Source organism: Lathamus discolor, chromosome 2 (genome assembly GCF_037157495.1).
Source record: "Lathamus discolor isolate bLatDis1 chromosome 2, bLatDis1.hap1, whole genome shotgun sequence".
In the NCBI taxonomy this organism is placed as follows: Eukaryota; Metazoa; Chordata; class Aves; order Psittaciformes; family Psittacidae; genus Lathamus; species Lathamus discolor.
Window position 1 is genome coordinate 61,650,502 of NC_088885.1, and position 19,906 is coordinate 61,670,407.

Consider the following 19,906-nt stretch of genomic DNA (forward strand, 5'->3'; position numbering starts at 1 on the left):
CCTCATCTGTCATCTCAATAGCTAAAATGAAACTTTATTAAAAGCCAGCCCTTGACTAACAGACATAATGCTAGTCAAGACAATAATGAGTGGGTTTTGTCACTTTATTAAAACTCTGCGTGCTGGAATTTATTATGTGCCTTTTGAAAAAATATAAAGAACTCACTATTGTACAATAGCAACTTGATGGAGCACAGCAGTAATGTGGTGTGTGTCATCAGTCTGTTTTTCTACACAGCTGCTAAGCTCCAGTTAGCTGTCCTGGTGCTGGTTTTTTTTCTGCTGCAGTGCCAAAAGCAGCATTCATTCATGATTATTTGCTAGCATGGGAAGTTGAAACTCTTCATTCTACAAGAATGTCTACCCCAACATGGGTCTTCTAAGAGAAAGCTAATGCTGTTGGCCACTCATGGGCCTCTCCACCTTCAAGAGACGTGTTCTGCACCCTCTGTGCACAGCAGCTGTGATCATTGCTTTCACACCAGAGATGAAGCACTAAACCTCATGTTCCTGAACCAAAGGACCATGAAAGGTAAACTTGTGGGTGTGCCTGGTGAACCTGTTGGGTCCCACGCAAAGACTGAGCACACAAGTGCTACCATAAAGTGTGCTGCTGCCCCATGCCACACTTCGCCCCCACACACTACTAATTTTGCTGGTTTGCATTTAGCCAGCTGCAAAGCTGTACCCCTGATGCCAAACCTTAAGCCTTAATACAAGAAGTGCCTGCATCAGGATTAAAAGAATAATAAGGTTAAAATCGCTCATGAGTCACAGCAACCCAGTGCTGGTATTGCTTTGCCAAGAGTCTGAGTCAGCCCAGGCACCATCCACCAGCCCTTGGCCCTCCTCGCCTGTCACAAGGAGCAAATGTGCTCCCAGTGCTGGTGGGCTGTGAACAATGGATGGGCAGAGCCCTAGTGCATGCAGCTGCATTCAGTTTGCTTGTTGTTCAACACAGCTGGGGCTTTGGAGATCCAGATGCAGCCTGCAGGATAGGGGGGCTCAGTTTTGCCGCTTCCATCTCTTGCAGCACTTACTATGGAGCTGTATAACCTGGCCCGGTGCCACCCTTGCGTTGCTCAGGGCTGTCTGGCCTGGCTGTGGCTGCAAAGGAACAACATCAGGGCTTCTGTGGGCCAGAGAGAGATGGTTCCTTGGGACCCTGGCTGCAGCACTGGCATACATGGCTTCACATCAGCAGGCAAAACACCACCTCCCCCCCTCCGCAACCAAATCATCAGAGGCGCATGTTCAGCAGCAAAGCTTCTAATTTTTATTAAAATAAAAGTAACCTTTTATTTTCCCTTGCTCCATTCCTATGAGGAATGGCTTAATACAGGAGTTTGCTAATGTAGGATTGGTGTTACAACATATGTTGAGGAAAAAAACCCAGACAAATCCCATCTTCAATACATCAGCTTTTGTTTCCTTCCTGGCAGGGGAAGGTTATGGAGGGTGACACTGCATGGCTTTAATATAAATGGGGGTGTAGGTGCAAGAGGCAGTTGTGTTCCATTTCTCTCCATCCTCTGATCTTATCCCACCTGTAGGAGCAGTGAAAGATCCAGACAGCGTGCTGACTTGGACCAGCTCCACAGCTCCATCAGGAGAGCTCAAGGGGCTGGCATCAGTAAAGAAGCATGCTGATGCCACCATATGATTCATTTTCCCTTTAAATTGACTTAAATCTTTTGAGAAATAGGAAGAAAAGCCAGAACAATAATTCTAATTTTTAGATGACAGGATTGTCTTTTTCTTAGTAGGGGGAAAAAAAATAAGAGACTACTCCTAATGCAGAGCACAGCTGCTACACTGCAGCTTGGGCCAGAACCCACTGAAGGCATCTCTTTAACTTCACTGGGTTTGGACTACTCCTGCTTGTACATGACTGCAGTCAGTACAGCCATCACCACAGAGGAAGAGTACACAGAGCTTGGGCTCACTGCTGATTTAACACTGACTACCCTTCCCTGCTTGGGCTGTGTGTAGTTCAGGTTTAGTTGTCTATTAAACACATTGTTTTTATACATGAGAGATGGAAACAGTTAATGGAAGTGGAGAGATGGCATGATTTGTAAACCTATTTCTTATATTCAGCTTTTAGCAAAGGAAAAAACCGCCAAGTTGACATTCAGTACCATAGTCTGGAAGATTGTCTATGTATATTTCCGCCATGGGGCTAAGATACAAAGCTTAGGGTGGTAAATAGGCATATTTACTAAATAATGCATACTGCACTAGCACACAAGTCACAGCTGCCAGCTGGTGGCCAAGGCTGCGCTGCCTGATCCATTAACCAGACAAAACCAAGCCCCTGGGAAAGCTGAAGGGATGTTTCTGCCTTTCTCTGGCTTCACACCTTGGCTTGTCTGAGGTTTGTGCTCCTTGGCGGAGCTGCTGAAACAAACCTGCTTTGCACGGGGCATAACCCTCTCACATGTGGAGTCATGCTGGCTGATCTGCCGAATGGCACTTGGCACAGGCTCTGCTTCACAGGACATTCTCCTGGCTGGCTGCGTTCAATGGCTGCTCCTTGGGGCTTGCTGAAACCACTTGTTAAATGGAAAAGAAAAGCCCTACGGAAAGCAATGGAGCAGAGCTGTACTTGGTTGGGATTCAGGGCTGCTTTTCAGAGGGCCCTTAAGAACAAAAGTTGGTTTAGAGACAACTTTGTGTGTGTCTGCCCTCATTTCATTTATGCAGTTCAGGAGATTTTTCTTGTAGAACTGACCCTCCTTGTCCACTGCTTCTTGTGCTGCCAACATATGTCTTCAAGCTGTTCAGTCAGCAACTTCTCTTGGCTTCCTGGTCCCCTGCGGGCTGACCCTCCTGCCCAGCATCAGCTGGTGGGAATGTGACACCAAGTTCCTGTGCACTGTTACCACGTAGGAGTTCGGTGCTCTCTTCTAGCTGGCGCATCTGCCTGCTTGCTGCTCGTTGCTGCTGCTCCTTCAGCTCACTGTAGGAACGGGAAAAGGTATGAAAGATGGACGTGACTGGGAAAGCCATCAGCAAAATCCCACTCAAGATACTGCTCAGGGCTACCACCTGTCCAGGGATGCTACGAGGCACCATGTCCCCATAGCCAACAGTGGTCATGGAGATCACAGCCCACCAGTAGCTGGTGGGGACGCTTGTGAATTCTTGCTTGGCTCCCAGTTCGCTCTCAGCCAAGTACACCAGCGGCGAGAAGAGGGCCATGGCGACGCAAAGGAAGAGCAGGAGCAGCCCGAACTCCCTGGTGCACCGGCGCACAGTGAGCCCCAGTGTCTGCAGCCCCAGAGAGTGCCGTGCCAACCTCATCACGTACAGGATGCGCAGAGCCCGCAGGAAGCGCAGCACCAGGCCCACTCGTTCCAGGTACTTGTTCCCAGCTCCCCCACTGGGCTTGCTGCTGTTTTTTGTGGAGGCTGTATCCACAATGAGAGAGATATAGAAAGGCAAGATGGCCAGAATGTCGATGATGTTGAGTGGGGTTTTCAGAAAAGCACACTTGTTCTCTGCCTGGATGGATCGCAGCAGGAACTCAAATGAAAACCACGCCACGCACACTGTCTCCAGCACAAAGATGTCATAGCACTTCTGTGAGCATTCACCCTGGGGAGAAGAGGAACAGGAAACACAGAAAAGGGGGGATAAAATGATTTAGCCACAGAGCAAACTAAAGAAACAGAGTGGCAGTTCTTAAAGGAAAGCATCACGTGAAATAAATTGTAAGGTACCAAAGTAAATCATTGCTGCTGAGAGCAGCTGGAACGGATAACTAAAACCAGAGCTACCAGCTACATGTTTGGCTGCAGGACAGGTCAACAACACTCAGGAGTATCCAAGGCTGCCAGGAATATGGTGTGATATCAGCTGTCAGCCAGACAGCACACTGCTGAAAGGCCAGTGGCTCTCACCTTTCTAACCAAGCCTTTAACACCCTTTAGAAGTGATTAGTACATGATTCACGGATTTTAATAAATGGGTGATCCCTCCCTCCCTTCCTGATCAATAAATTGCTTAAAAACAGCTCATAAACACCTACAGCATTTTATGTTATGTGCTTGGAGTAATCTAATATTCACAGAACACAGACTTTTTTTTATATTCCAGTGAACATTTATTAACACACTGGCCCTGTAGTCAAAAGCTTACCTAAAGTATTGAGGAATGTGGGTATTTCTAAAAGAAAAAGTACCTCAAGAATAGAGGGAGGGTCGGGAGAGGTAAGCTTTTTACATTACCTCACCTGTAACAACTAATGACCATGATGCCCTACCCTAGCTTTCTGAGACACTGGAAGAGGTGCTCTTCCCTGCTGGCTCACTTAGTGGAAAATAAAGAGAGAACTCAGATTCTTTAGTTACAATGCCTATAAATGAGCCAGCCTTGGTGCATTGGAACAGCAAGAAACAATAATGATGGTGATGGCTGCTCTTTGACTGGTAATTCAACAGCACGAATACTATGGCAATTCTCTGCGAACTCCAGCTGAATAATAATCAGCTTCTCTAAATAAACAGATTTTGATGTGGACAATTATAGGGCTAGTGCTGTTTCCTCTCTAAATGCTCATATAAAAGCGTTAATGCTCTGGGGGCTTGAAGTGGGAGGCAAGGGTATATTTGTTTAAAGGAAGTGTATATTTATTCAGTGAGCCAGTTTGAGCAGTTCATGAAAGCTCTTGTAAGCATGTAGGAGGCCATCTATGCTGGAGGGGTGTGTGACTCCCACTGGATGCAACAGGTATTAGGTACCAATGTAGAACCTCATTTTTGCTCTCTTGTGCTAAATTATAGTAATAAAATATCACTCCAGAGTGGTGAGCCTGTGTCAAGCCAGTCCCCATTTCACCACTGGAGAAACTGGCATAAGCATAAATGGTTCTGCCCACATGCTCACCACAGGTGCCTTCTGCTAGGCAGAGCTGAGGAAATGTTTACTGCACAGCACCACATCCTGACTTCATCCCCCTCTAAGTGTTTATGAACAGGTTTTTCCCTGTTTTGAAGGAAAACAGCAAAAGAGTGATGAGACTTTTGCTGTCTCCGCTAACTACAGCATTCCCCAGAATGTTGGGGAGTGACTGGATACATGTTCCAAGGGCTGCTGCACTGTTGGCACCAACACCATGTCATCACATTGAATGTACAGCCTTGTGATATCTCAATATACACGTAATGCCGAGGCACCCTCCCCATTTCATGCTTACTAAGAGATTGAGACAAAACTAAAGTGATGTCCATACAAAAAACAAACAAAAAAAGCTGGTCCTTGTATCAAACAAGAAGGAAGGTTGTAGTGCCTTTTATTTATAGATATTTTTAGTATTCCACTTTCAATTGGCATATGATGTACCTCCCACCGTTTCCCAAAGGGTCATGCTGATAGGGAGAGAAAAATTACTTGTTCTATTGAAACTGCTGTCAAGATTTAAAGCATATTGCAGGGAGGAAGGATAATCTTGTCTTACCGAGCTTACTGTAGCTCGGATAGACTGTCTTTAGCTTTCTAATTTTGATAGGTGTGAAAACTAGAAGGAGCTTAATTTATTTCTGCCTCACCAAACTAATTTGGTCATAAAAAGTATTTTTGTCACAATCATCATTCATAGGACAAAACATTTTGTTTATAGGGGCATTGCTCCTATCACAGCATAATTAAGCTGCCAGGAGCTCCCATCAGATACAGAACCAAGATACTTTCACACCACTGCACAAATCTGTCTCTGTGGGCCAGAGCCAAAGCTCACAAAGTCAAAGTCAGTGGAAGGACTCTGCCTGCACCACTGTAACTTCTCATCTTATTACCAAGAAACCAGCCATCACACCAATTTTGTCCCAGAGCCCTGCTGCCTGGCAATCTCTCATCAGGACATGCTTATTTCACATGTAAGGGCAATGGCTGCAGGTGATTTGCAGCTCCTGATACTATCCTTCCACATGACCCATTTATATCACAAAAAGATCAGCCTGAGATGTTAGGAAGATGATCCATAGAAGAATAGCTATGGCTTGAGCAAAGCAGCCGCTATGGCAAGAAGGAAGAAACCCCAACGTGCAAATTTGCTTTCTCTGAAAGCTGCATCACTACTCGGACCACCATGTATGGAAACTAGGATGTAGTTCACCTTAAGAAACCAGTCAGGAAGTGTTCTGGATTCTGATGTGCATGTATCTGATTTTCATGCCACTAAAAGTTTAAGGAAAGTCGGAGAAGCCTATATAGAATTTAGCCTTGGAATAGACCTATCTAGACATAAAGGCATTTAATAGCTAATTTGGCACCTAATTCCTCCAGTGCTCTCTATTTTGTGCATAAGGAAAGGAAACTCTCCAAAGTCCTTCTGTGTATGAGTTTCGGTGTGGGAGCAAACAGGAGTGAAAAAATGTTGCTCATTAACTGACGACCAGTGGAGATGACTTTCAGAAGACTCTGATCTGCCCTCCCACACTCTGATATGTTTATCCTGTGTAGGTTCACAAACCTACAGCTTTGCTATTTATGTCTCCAAGCTTCCTGCAGAACTACTTCAAAAATGCAAGTGCAGGAGCGCCCTGGCACCCTTTGCTCAGTTGAGCACAGGGGGCTTGGCGGGATCTGCAGTGTGGGTCATCCAACGCAGCAGACCCAAGCTGCCCATCACTGTAATGAAGAGCTGAAATGCACTCCCATCCAGAGCTGATGCTGGGCTCTGGCTTTTCTCTGCTCCTCGTCCCACAGTCCACAGCTGACAGCTAACCCTGTGAATGCCGAAATGTTTACTTTCAGTAGAGCCAAGTAATAATGCTCTGCCACACAGAGTTCATTTTAGTGAGATGAAACAATCCCCTCTTTCAGCTAATGTATAATTACCTTCAGCAAAGTGCTAGTCTTCCACAGTGTCGTTATTAACCTATTGCAATCTGAACAAGCCAGGCGCAGTCCGAAGGCTGTCCTCAGAATAACAGGGTCTGAACAGGCTTTCAGACAAAGAGACCTGTGTGTCAATTAACCTGCTAGAGGCCTTTTTTTCACTAATTAAATGTCTTCCTCTCCCCTGGACCATGTTTCAATATCATCTAGGTATGACCTATTATTATCCTCATACGAAATCAAAACAGTAACAGCAAAAACACATTTCATGCTCTTTGGTTCTCTGAGCTGCAGCTGCTTTTCCTTGCAGCTTTTTCCCCTTCATTACAGCATTGTGAACAAACAAACAAACAAAAAGGCAGGTTTTTTGCTTTCTAAAACTTTCAGCTACGTTTTTGAGTCCAACCGGATGCTGTGACTCTGCTTAGGGTTTTCGCTGTTTCTTTTTTCCATTCAAGAAAACAAAACAAAAATGCGCAGAAAGACACACACACAGATGGAAAAAAGCAGTCGGGAATTGATCAGCCGTTGGAGTAAGAAAAAAACCACGTCCTAACAAAATAGGATAGCATCCTGCCCGAAATAGGTCTGGATCAAATCTGTATTTTCACAAACAAGATCAAGCTACACCAGCTCCTGGCCATAAACATGTACATTAATAACTACATACTGGTTTTTACTTTTTTGTAAGCAAAATAGCTAGCTCTCTAACTAACCAGATTTCTTCATCTTGAAATCTAATGGGTACTTTTTTACGATTATATTTTCATGTCTAGCTTCATAAAATTGGGCCACAGGAAAACTCTCTTTTTAGCATTCAAAACAATTTGATTTCTTTTTCTCTTTAAGAGGTCTAAATGAAAAATAGCAGGAATGGCAAACAGAAAGGACATCCCCATTGTGCTTATCTAATGTTAAAAGACTAACTTGTTTTTTTAATGGAAGTGTTCAAAACCCATGTAGATGAGGCCCCCAGTGACAGGGTTTAGTGGTGGACTTGGCAGTCCTGGGGTGACGGTTGGACTTGATGATCTTTAAAGGTCTTTTCCAACCTTGATTCTATGACTCTATGTAACCATGGCACTAAATAAACAATATCTTAGGCTTTTGATTACCAAAAGCAGTGGAGTAATAAAGGTAAATGGAAACAAACGTTCTTTACAAGATGTACATGGTTATTTATATGTGTACATGTGGGGTTTTTTCAAACAGCAAGTAGGATTTTTTTTTCTTGTGCAGAAATTACTTGAGCTGGTGAAACATCTGCAGTTGCAGAGGATTTTGAGGCCATTTACTAATGTCAGCTCAGGGCACAAGAAAAGCAGCAAGGTCTCAGTGAGTAGCTCTATGCAGTCAAATTAAAGTGAGTCTCCTTTGCTAGGAGCTGTAGAAATATGCTGTCAGAAAGCCAACTGCAGTATATCTTCCTTCTGGAGTAATGTTTTCTTTGCCAGAGGCTCCTTTGGCAACAGGGAAATTACGAAAAGAAGAGTCGGTAATCACTGGAGCTCAAATCCAGCTGTGCTCATTGCTCCCTACGGTCTGCCTAAAAACTGCAGGAACCTTTCAGAAACCTTTTGGTCTGCCTTGCAGGGTCCCTTTCACTCATACTTGCCTGGACTGTGCCTCAGAAAAATTCTCCACTGTGTGTTGTGAGACTTCTTGACCCTTCCTTTGGCCTCTTCAGAAGGAGTTCTGATTTTCCTCTAGATTCTTGCAGGCTCTGACAGCATCAGCCCCCTCTGGCATTAGAAGATGTCAAAAGCCAGATCACCTCTAACCATCCCAGTTCTTGTGTTGCTTTGCACACACATTATCTTTCATGGTCAGCATCTCCACAGTACTTTCAAGGAAGAAGTTTCAATGCTGCCCACTTCTCCCTAATAGCAAAAATTCCACACACACCCCCATCAAACTTGTATGTTAAGAAGACAACCCCTACAAAACCAAACATGAGAGGCATTCCATATGAAAATACTTACATAATCTTTAAAATCATGACATTTCTACAATGGTGTTTTTGTTCTCTTCCACTTGCCCCTTGTTATTTGAGCCTTTTGAGTCATGTATTTCAAGTATTTCTCCGTGCACATCAGCTCTATTATTATTATTATTTTTAACAACGTGTAACTCAAAATTCTGATGTAATCAAGAATTTCAGGTTCAGCACCAGAAATCAGTGTTAAGGGACTTGCAGATCAAGTCCCTGAGCCTGCTACGCAGGATCTGCGCACAGCCCGGGCACAGAGCTGCAGAGAGCAAGCTCAGCACTCACGGTATTCCCCTTGGATTTGCATGTGAGGCTGAGCCACCTGTTTCAGTGAATGTCTGCAGGGAGAGCCAGAGGACAGCCCCCCCTCCTCCCCCCCCCGCTTTCAATTATTCGACACAACAGCCCAACACTTGGAGCATTTGCCCAGCTTGGGAGAGACCCAGCTCCTTGCTTAAAGTATTGGGTGCTGGGTCCCAGCCATCTCTTGTCCCAGCTATTACAGTGAAATGAAGAAGCCTTCCCTGAGAAAAACTGCAGGAAACCAGCGGCATTCCCAGAAACACGGCTCCCCAACAAACCCTGAGGACTGTGCTCATACCGGTGCTTTTTGATGAAAATCCATTTCCTGATGAAAGCATCCAGCTCATTTTCACAGCAAGGATGACTGCGTGACTCTTGTGATGTGACCTACTGCTGGAAGGGCAGCATCTCACCCTGTCCTCAGACTCAGGCATGCTCCCCTCAGCACTGACCACCTACAGACTTGGTGATTGTAATTCAGTACATCTGCTGTTAAAGCTAGGGTCAGGCTGAACTCACAGCAAGCCTGCTCTGTTTCTTGTGCTCCTCAGCAGAGATGATTCAGCTACTGCACAGTCTGTCCTCAAAGCTGGCTGGCTGTGAATTCAAAGTAAGGGTTTCTGTTTTTAAAGTCACCGAGGGGCCATGAAAGAGCTCTCTGCCTCTTGCTGTACACACTTTGATCTGTAACTAGAACTTAGTTCATGCTTCATCTTCAGCTCAGCTGCTACAGAAGGTAACCTTGCCTTCAGCAGGGAGGGTTGTCACAAACAGCTTGCAGTCATGTTATGAACACAAGACATGTAGCTCTTGTACAGTTGTTCCTGTACAACTTGTCTTCATAGAATAGAAAAGACAAGGAGGTGGGCAGTAGCAATATTTACTTTAGACATCTCTCTGGATTTCCTTTGATCACAAGACAGCAAAGTCCCAAATCACCACTTTTCAAAACCTCTCAGCCTCTCATGTCTATTCTGCCAATGAAGCTGCAAATAAACATGGAATGCAAACAGGAGTTTAGCCATGCACTGTGATAGCCTATGACCACCCTTGCAGACTGAATAGGTGGCAGACACAGATGGCACTCATGATGCAGGAAGTTGCAGAGGGAACTGGCTGTTTCCTTGAGTTACTGCCCGATCCACAAGCAGCCTGCTGCTTTGCACCACCTCAGTCCCAAACTGCACAGCCAAAATTAGATGCTATAGGTAAGGACATAGTTTTCTCAGGCATAAATACTGAGCACTGGGACCTGTTTAACTGCCACCTTTTCCCCTGCGAATGCTGTAGATGTCTTAACAGCTGTACTCTGACTGCATGGTTTTGGCATATACATCTGAATTATGGAGAAAGACACAGACACAGGGAATTCGATTACCTACCTACCAGGCAAGACTGTTGTGATACTAAGGCTGCCCTCCATTTCCCTGCCTCCTTCACTTACTGTCCCTGCCACATGCAGATACACGCTTTAGTCCACTGCCCTGCTTCTTTTTACTCGAGTAGAGTTGCTAGGAAGAACGGAAAGCAGGTAAGTAGCACTACAGATACACAAAATATCCTCTCATTAACATCTGCTTCTCAAACAGCTTTTCTCAAACCTACATCCACTTTTAGCACACACTTCTCCAAAAGCAACAGTATATGTTAGAGGGAAATGAATGTTAACTGCCTCTACTTTATGGAAAGCAACCAAAAGCTAAACTCTGCAAGCAGCAAGAAACAGATTAAGAATAAAGCCGACAGTAAATACCTATGAAACAGAACACAATCAAGTTGCCTGATGTTCAGGTGCCTATCAGGAACAGCACAGTACCTCACCCAGAGAGGCTGGGGGGATGTAAGGGCATCCAACATCTTAAAACTCCCCGGACTCAGCGACTGCGGCTGGGAGCCACTTGAAGGAATAGTATGTGCTCCAGCAGCCAGCTGCTCCATCTCCCAGCCTGATCGTACCACACACCAGGACAGAGGGGCTATACTGTAACTTGGGGAGTGATGCACCCTGGATAACGCTTTCTTTGAGGACACTTCTTAAAGACTCTGCTCCATTCTCACTGCCTAGCAACCTCCTCATGGGCTAGTATTCCCTTCACATTGTATGTCTTTGGTTTGTAATCTGCTTCACTACAATGAGTATACGTAGCTCCTTGCAACCTGCAGTTTTCACCCTTGAAACAAGCCTTGACTCCAATCCTCTTGCTTACCAAATACACACACACACACAGAGCAACCAACATTTGTATATGGAGCTCCCCGATAGCTCCAAACAAGTAAGTGAAGGATTCAATTTGTTCAAAACCCGCCCATGTCAAACAAGGACGATTGAAATTGGAATGAGTTGGGAGAGTAACCCAAGCTTACTTGAATGGCTAGTGGAATGCAAAACCTATCTTAAAAACAGACAATTAAATGCATTTGACTTGTTTACTGTCATGAAATGAAGGAGGAAAAGAGACATGTTTGCTGTCTATAAGCATATCAAGGGGACAAAAAGAAGCACTGTTTAATGGCACTGTCAAATGTTCTCATTCAGGTCTATCTGGATGACTGATAGCTGAAATTACTGCTATCTTCATCAACTACCTGTCTCTTTACAATCCACAGCTCAGCCCACAGAATGGGACATATGAGCATTCCTTAATCCTCTTCAGTGCAGAGTGAAATAGGATAACTAACTCTCTGGTTATGGTACAACAGCTGACTTCATTCAGGAGTGGCTGGGAAGTTCAACACCATCAGCTAAGTAATGGCAACCAGCGCGTGAGGTAGGAGTGAGAGAGACCCAACATGCTCAGTTTGCACTAGCTGGTTGCAAAGAGAACCCATCACTAAGCAAAAGGATGGTGTTGGCAGGAGAAGAAGTTTCATGAGAATCAACAAAAGCCACCCTGCAAGAACAGGGAAGGCCAAAGACCTTCTAAGATGAAGTTTCTTAGTTTCTGGAAATGTTGGTGACAATAGGGGACTGCACTTAACATCAGAGGACGCCTTCAAGTCCCACCTGCCCACAATGTTCAACTAGCAAACAAAATGATGTGCTTGATGCTGCTGGAGCTGAGCCTTGGGGCATCTGAGATCCCTGCCTGGCTTGTCCATGGCTTTCATCTGTGCATGTGTGTAAGACATTAAGTGACTATTATTATTATTTAGAGAATTACAACCAATATGAGTAAGAAAAGATTTACTGCCATTTGTTTGAACAAATATTGAGTCAAAACACTGGTTTTGTACCTGAGGTCTGCTTTGGCGATTTTAGAACCCCTCGGTGCCATTTGGAAATCGAGGACAAGCAACTACACAAGAAGACACAGGCCCATGGGAGCAAGGTATTGTACTTGAAACACATCAACTCCCGTGGCAGCTGAGGCACAATTTCACAGGCCACTGCCCATGTGGCGCTTGCTCCTGGCAGTTCTGCCCTGCAGCAGACCCTGTCTATGAGAAACACCCATGGGTCACACAACCTTTTAGGTGTGTCCGTGGCTCTCACACAGCCTTGCTGGGCTTGGACCAGGCACAACCTGCACAGCCTGACCCAAGGGGATGCTCAGCCCAGGGGATTTGTTTATCACAGTCACTGCCGTAGACAGGGGCAGTAACGCAGAAAAAAGAATGATCATTTCACCAAGCAATGGTATCCTCCAAAGAACAGCTTCGCTTTAGAAACACTGATGTTCTTAGTGTTTCTGAGTAAAAACTACCTTGGAATTCTCTATTTCCAGAATGTTTTTCTCAGCTTTGGCCCACTTTTTCACACAAATTAAGAGTAAAAAAACCCCCAAGATTCTCATTAAGCATCAGAAGCCTACTTTGCTGACAAGCATCACTCTCCCCTTGATTTACATGAACTAGAAATCTTCCTCCTCAGCCCACTCTTTTCTAGCTCTGACAGAGGTATCATATCCCCCAAAGTTTGAAAACTACAATGCTTTTTTAGAAAAGCCATTCTCCATAAAGCTAAGGAAATGCTTGATCCTGCTTTTATGTGAAGAAGTCCAGTTACCTTCTAAATAGTGCATCTCCTGATTTCTGGAGAATAAACCTAGTTGTATTTATTATGCTAGTGCTCTGGAGAGAAGAAAGGCTCAGCTCTTGCTTGAAAAACCAGTGGCACTTGGCACTTAGAGCACACCTGCTTCTCATAATCACTGCAGAGCTGCAAAAATAAAGGTGGGGGTTACCTTCCATAAGTGGCAGCATAAATCAAAACACTGCAGAAACAGAGCAGGGCTGAGTCCTCGGCAGGGGCACTTAAGGTGCAGTTCCAACAGCTACTCAGGAATGACGACATGCTCCTCTGAAAGGATCAGCCCAAGAGAGGGCTGTGTTATGAAGCAGTGGCATTCCCAACACTTTAACACCTCCCCACCACCTGGGAAAAGATGATGCTGTGGTGGCACCTAGCTGTGCTCACAGATACATGCAGATACACAGTGTAGAACCACGGTCTTCCTAAATACAGCATCCTCTTTTCTTCGTTGTCAAGCTTGTCCCACACTAGAAAGAAATCTCAGTCTTGTTCTTTCTTCCTCCTGCTTCCTAATTGTATGAATAGAACAACTGATTTTCAATGGCATTTTAAAAACATTTCTCCTCTTATTTCCCCATGTTTTTCCCTTCTTTCAATCCCAGTTTTAGGAGCTATTCTCCTCCCTCCCACTCATTGCAGATTCTTTTTTACTGACCCACATTAGTTTTACTGGTTCCTGAGACCCTGTAATCTGCTACGAAATTTGGGGGTGTCTGTTTTCTCCTGGAGGAAAGGAGGACAGAGTCAAGCTTACTTTTTGCCTCTTTTTGCCCCCTTCTCTTTCCCTTTATCCTATTATCTGAAAGCAAGTAAAGGATTTGCCGATGTTGCCTGTGGGTAGATTTGGTCTCCTGCTGGTAGTAGCTCAGTCACAGCTGGCAGTCTGCTACCGCAGTGCCCTTGCACTGAAATGCTGTCAGCTGTACTCCTGCATTTCCAAAGTGGATGAATTTTTGCAAGGTAGATCTGACCACCATGAAAGCTAGCACTCATAGTCTCTCTGCTCAAGGCAACAGCTAACAGTGTTTTCTGTGACAGCAGTGCAGAATGTAAGAACTACGTGACTTACCTTGCGTTAGCCAATATTTCTCTTGGGTACAAAGGCAAATAGCTGTGAATGGAGAGCAAATATCCACAGCTTCTGCCCACAGACACTCATGGACTTTTCAGGAGGGTGCTGCAATTTCTGTTTTTTTGCCACCTCTGACCGGTGCAGTGTGTGCCAGGTTTCCAACACAGCTCAGGATGTATTGGTTGGCCAGGACCTTCACACTATTCTCAGTATTTCCTATTTGTATCCCCGCTTAGAAAAGGAACTGGAGCAGAGACAAAGGGAATATATATGTGTGTGCCTGCATGGGAAGGTGAGGGCACGAGGGCCCTGCCAGTGAATGTCCAGAGCGCTGGGCTGGCATGTATCCTGGTGAGCAGCCTGTTCCAGCTGTGGCATCCAGCTCATGAGTGATGCACAAGCTCAAGTCTGAACAGCAGTTAATACTGGGACTAAGCCCCATTAGTAACACGTCTCAGCCCCTGTGCACCCCTTGCAAACACAGTCAGTGCTGGACAAGATACTGTGGTCAGGATGCTGCCTTCATGGGGTCAGATTGATGCCATGTGACTCTTCATCAGAGAGCTTCCAGGCTTCTGAAGTTTTCTGGCTGCCCTTGCCTTTAATCACAATTATGAACTGCCGCTGCTCATTTCATCTTACTGATGATTTCAGGTCTGAATATACATGAGGGCCAAGGAAGCCCCAGACATACCGCATCCTTGCTGGCACCTCCGCATAGGGGAACAGCACTCCTGCATGACTGAGCTGGGAACAGGATAGCAATTGCTCACTGACCTGTAAGGCTAGGAGGGGATCTTGAACTAACAATCCTCTGCAGAGCAGAGGATCTCACCAAATGGCTCATGCATCACACACATAGTTTCAACTGAGCTGAGATATAATGTTTAGAAGGACTGACAGAATGTATTTAAAAACTGCATGAGATGTACTCAAGCATCGCAAGAAAAAGGATTTCTATTGTTATTTACCCACTGTAATACACTATTTAGAGCATGAGTGTAACTGCAAGTTCCAGTTATTGTTCACTGTTGTCCAGAGACATTCTCTTATTCTGCTGTTCACTTCATTAAAAACTTCTCTAGTGTCTCACTGTGAAGCAGATTTTTCAGATTTTAAATCATTCTTTTTACCTTTTTTTTTTTTTTTCAGTGTACCCACTTAATGGATACGAGTTTGGACGGAGTATGTCAAGCCTCATGGTTTGCCTCTTAACTAGCATATCAGATGGGAAATTGTGTACCCCTGTTGTTCACCAGGGTCTCTAAATCCCCGTTTTCCCAAAAGTGCCTTTTGTCTTTGGCTCTCTATGCTCTCTACACTTAGAGGTTGCACTCTCTGTTGATGAACATGCATTTGCCTCCCCATGTTCAAATCATAGAATCCTAGAATCATAGAATAGTTAGGGTTGGAAAGGACCTCAAGATCATCTAGTTCCAACCCCCCTGCCATGGGCAGGGACACCTCCCACTAAACCATGTCACCCAAGGCTATGTCCAGCCTGGCCTTGAACACTGCCAGAGATGGAGCATTCACAACTTCCTTGGGCAACCCATTCCAGTGCCTCACCACTCTCACAGTAAAGAACTTCCTCCTTATATCCAATCTAAACTTCCCCTGTTTAAGTTTTAACCCATTAGCCCTTGTCCTGTCACTACAGTCCCTGATGAAGAGTCCCTCCCCAGCATCCCTATAGGCCCCCTTCAGGTACTGGAAGGCTGCTATGAGGTCTCCACGCAGCCTTCTCTTCTCCAGGCTGAACAGCCCCAACTTTCTCAGCCTGTCTTTGTACAGGAGGTGCTCCAGTCCCCTGAGCATCCTCATGGCCCTCCTCTGGACTTGTTCCAGCAGTTCCATGTCCCTTTTATGTAGAGGACACCAGAACTGCACACAATACTCCAGGTGAGGTCTCACAAGGGCAGAGTAGAGGGGCAGGATAACTGTGTGCCAGACACTTCCAGTCCCTGACTAGTGTGTCATTTCTGTGCTACCTGTAGATTTCATTTGTATTTGTTTCTTATTTTCTGCCAAATCAACAGCAAAACACCTCAGTAGCTCTGGCCAACACCAGACACCTGCATGCCTTTCTGCATACGCTGTCAGTGGATGATGATTTCTCATGTTAGCTTTCTGCTACTCAAAGACTCAATAGAAACTTTGTAAACATTCAACAAGGGAGGTAAGCTTTTGAAAAATGCCATTTCTGTTAAGGAAGGATGCTGAGTGGCACTAATTCAGTGCCTCACAGAAGTACCTGCAGCAGAAGGGGTTTGCTTGGCTGGGTTTGGTTTGGGGGTTTTTTGAAAATTCATAACCTCATAAAAATCACGCTAAGTTTGAGCTATGAGTGGTGCTCTGCGTAGGCTAGAATTACTTATGCTGTTATCCTCAAACATGTTGCCAATTGTACTCAGTACCATCTTCCTCGTGGTTTTACTTGGAACTAGTATCATGCTTACCTTTAGAAAATCCAACAACCTCATAGTTTTCTCCTGGTCCTTCCTTACGCCTTTGTTTAAACCTATTGCAAAAAATACTTGAACTTTTTCCTTTTTTTTATCACTCTTCTAACTTAATTTGTCTTTAATCTAAATGTTTCCATTGACACGGCAAGAAGTCCCCAGTTTCAAAAACTTCTGTATTTCATCTCGATGGGCACATCTTAAGCAATGAAAATGTAATCATTTATGATGTTGAATGATTTAATGCGATTTTTCTAAGTAAGTGCTGTACACATGAATCAGCTCATTACCTCAGCCCAGCTATATGAGGTCTAGCCAAACATAAATCTGGTTGCTTTCTTTCATTCCAAACCTCCAGAATTCACAGCAACATATCCTGGAGCTCTGAGATGAAATTTCCAGATGATATTTTTATTACAGATATATGAAAGATTTCACTCTTTCAGAACACTTGAAGAACACAAAGGGCATTACTCAATAAGATCATGGAGCACAAGCTCTGTTGCAAAAGGCAGTGGAGCAATCTATGGAGTAAAGAAGCTATGCTGTACCCTCAGGACATTACAGAGCAAGCTATACTGAATAGCTGTAGTGATTTTAAAAACATGACTGGAGGCCAAACAACTGTTACGAGATTGCTTCAGAGCCTCCCAGGATGATTTACCTGGAAGTCAGGAGAATAAACCCACTGGTAGATGCAGATATAGTTATGGTGGTGGAACCAGAGAAGCATTAAAAGAAATTAAGTATGGAGCATATTTTGTGTGGGTGAGCATATGGAGCATATGTGTGGGTAAGCCACATTGCACCAAACATAAACCACTTAACAACGTGACAAAGTTACCAATACTTTCAAAGAGTCTTAGCTGTTTAATTATTTATCACTAATGTTATATTGCAGCATATTTATACAATATTTAAAAGAAGACCTGACCCGACTACTTATTCATAAGAAGATATCCTGTAGACTGAAAGAGTTTATTAGTACCGCATAAAGTTATTAAAAAGTCAACAGGAATCTTAGCTTATTCAACTCTTGCCTCATCCTCAAGCTAAGAGCTCAGAGAAATACTCTCCATTTTTTTATTTTTAAGCCTAAAACACTACTGAGAGTTTCAGGTGGTTCCCAGTTGTAATCTGCTGTCCTCAAAATCTTCCAGGGCAGCTCCTGGTCCCAGATGGACTTCTGTGTTTACGTGATAAAAGCAACTTGGGAAAAGATGCTGCAGTGAGACCCAGCATTGGTAAAAGCCAGATCTGAACATCTCAGGCACTGACTTTGCTGAGATGGGGAGTTTTGAACAGAAGGTCTGCAAGCTCACTGTGGGGCTCTGCGCAAACAGTTCCACAGTGTCAAATGCCTACCTCCCAGTCTGTAGGCAAATTTTAGTGAAACAAACATTTTTCCTGACAGAACAGAGACAGATTTTCTCACTGGACCATGTTTCCTTTATCTTCTCTTGAAGAAGCTGTCATGACAGAACAACTAGATATGTCTATATTCTCTGACCATCAGATAGGAGCTGGGAGACCACACTACGATGACTCAGACTTGCACTGCAGAACTTTGTAGTCACTCCTCAGTTTTTGACTCTAAGGATATCATGCAGTAATAGCATCTTGTATAAACTAAGTTGGTCTTGCTTATGGAAAGAAAAAAAAATTCCTTGCTTAGAAACCTAGCTCACAGCCTGAGGCATGAATGTGCCTATGTACCTGAACAGCATTTGTGATCTACGTGCAGGACTATACAGTACAAGTGATGAAACTACATGAGGCAGATTAAACACATCATCAACAAAGGAGACTTTTACTTATTGCTGATGACTAAAGCTGTGGGTAAAGGATGCTCTCAAAACTTGTAATTTGGACTGTGTGTTACTATTTTGATCTAAATACCATCTGAGCAGAAAACCTACTTAAAGCTTATGAAAGAAAGAAAAAAAAGAGAAACACCTTACTTTTAGTTAAAATACAGCTCTGCAGTGCTGTGAGTCCTACATCCCCTAAGCAAGGGCATGTGAATGTGAAAGGGAACATGAATCTGACGTGGGTACAGGAACTTCTTCGTGCACAACACTGTAGAAAAGGCAGGTGGCAATTGTTACTGAGTTATTTGGTCTTTTCCTGTGGCCTGAACTGCCTGGAGCAAGCACAAAATGCAGACTAGCAACACAGAGGTTGAGTACATCAGTAGATTGGATCAAATGCCATAACTGGTGATATTGTTACAGGCATGGGTTTTACATTTAAACAGTAGAACTGAGAGAAGGGTATAACAAATTCTCAGATGATCCCCAGGAAAATTATTTAGTGCTATTCCCCAAGATGCCTTTTATAAAAAGTCACCCTTGGTGCCTATATACTAAAAATAGTTATCTGTAATAGCAGCAAGGAGACTTTTTTAAATACATGGTTGACTGTGTTGTAATTTCTAGAACAGTTTATTCCACAGACAAAGGAAAAACACAAGCTGCAATTTTATTAAGACTTCCATTCATGAAAAGAAACTGTCTATACATCACGAACATGTGGCTCTAAATTGAAATTAAGAAGGTCTCAGTATTACATGCAGAAAACCAGATAAACAGTCACAAAGGAGAGAAAGTGCTAAATATGAACTTTTCCATAATGAAAAGCTTCATTCTAAAGTCTCAGAGTGCTATCTTAGTAGAGAAAGCATCAGTAACAACAGCTTTACTCCTTTATATTACTTTTCATTGAAATAAGTAAGCAATTTAATGTTAAAATGACACTTTTCCCCACCCGGAAGTACCTCAAATTGCAAGAGGTATCATTCATTCAACAAAAGGTTCTGACACACTGAGGCCCTGAATACTTACACTTCTCCATATTTAGCTTCCTATTTAGATTACAAACCTAACCAAATCACTAATGAAGATGTTGAACAGGAATGGACTCAGTATAGACCCTGAGGTACACTGCTATTCACTGGCCTCCAACTAGACTTTGTGTCACTGATCACCATCCTCTGGGCCTCGTTGTTCAGCCAGTTTTCAACCAACCTCATTGCTCATCCAGCTTGTACACCAACAGCTGATCTATGAAAAGATGTTAGGAATCATATAGGACTCTCTTAACCCTGTCTGAAACTACTTTTGTGTGTACCTTTGTGAAATGAGATCTTTAGTCACAAGATTGCTTAAAACTCACATTCACAATTCATCTATTCCCCATCCTCA

The 19,906-nt window shown here is 43.9% G+C and overlaps 1 protein-coding gene across 1 annotated transcript in view; it reads right to left on the minus strand.

The window, feature by feature from the left end:
• Positions 1-1,253: 1,253 nt before the first annotated feature.
• KCNG2 (potassium voltage-gated channel modifier subfamily G member 2) overlaps positions 1,254-19,906 on the minus strand; it is a 58,694-nt gene continuing 40,041 nt past the window's right edge. The window contains exon 3 of the mRNA XM_065669284.1: positions 1,254-3,600. Coding sequence (XP_065525356.1) covers positions 2,788-3,600 — 813 coding nt within the window. The 3' untranslated portion in view covers positions 1,254-2,787. The remainder of the gene's footprint in view (positions 3,601-19,906) is intronic.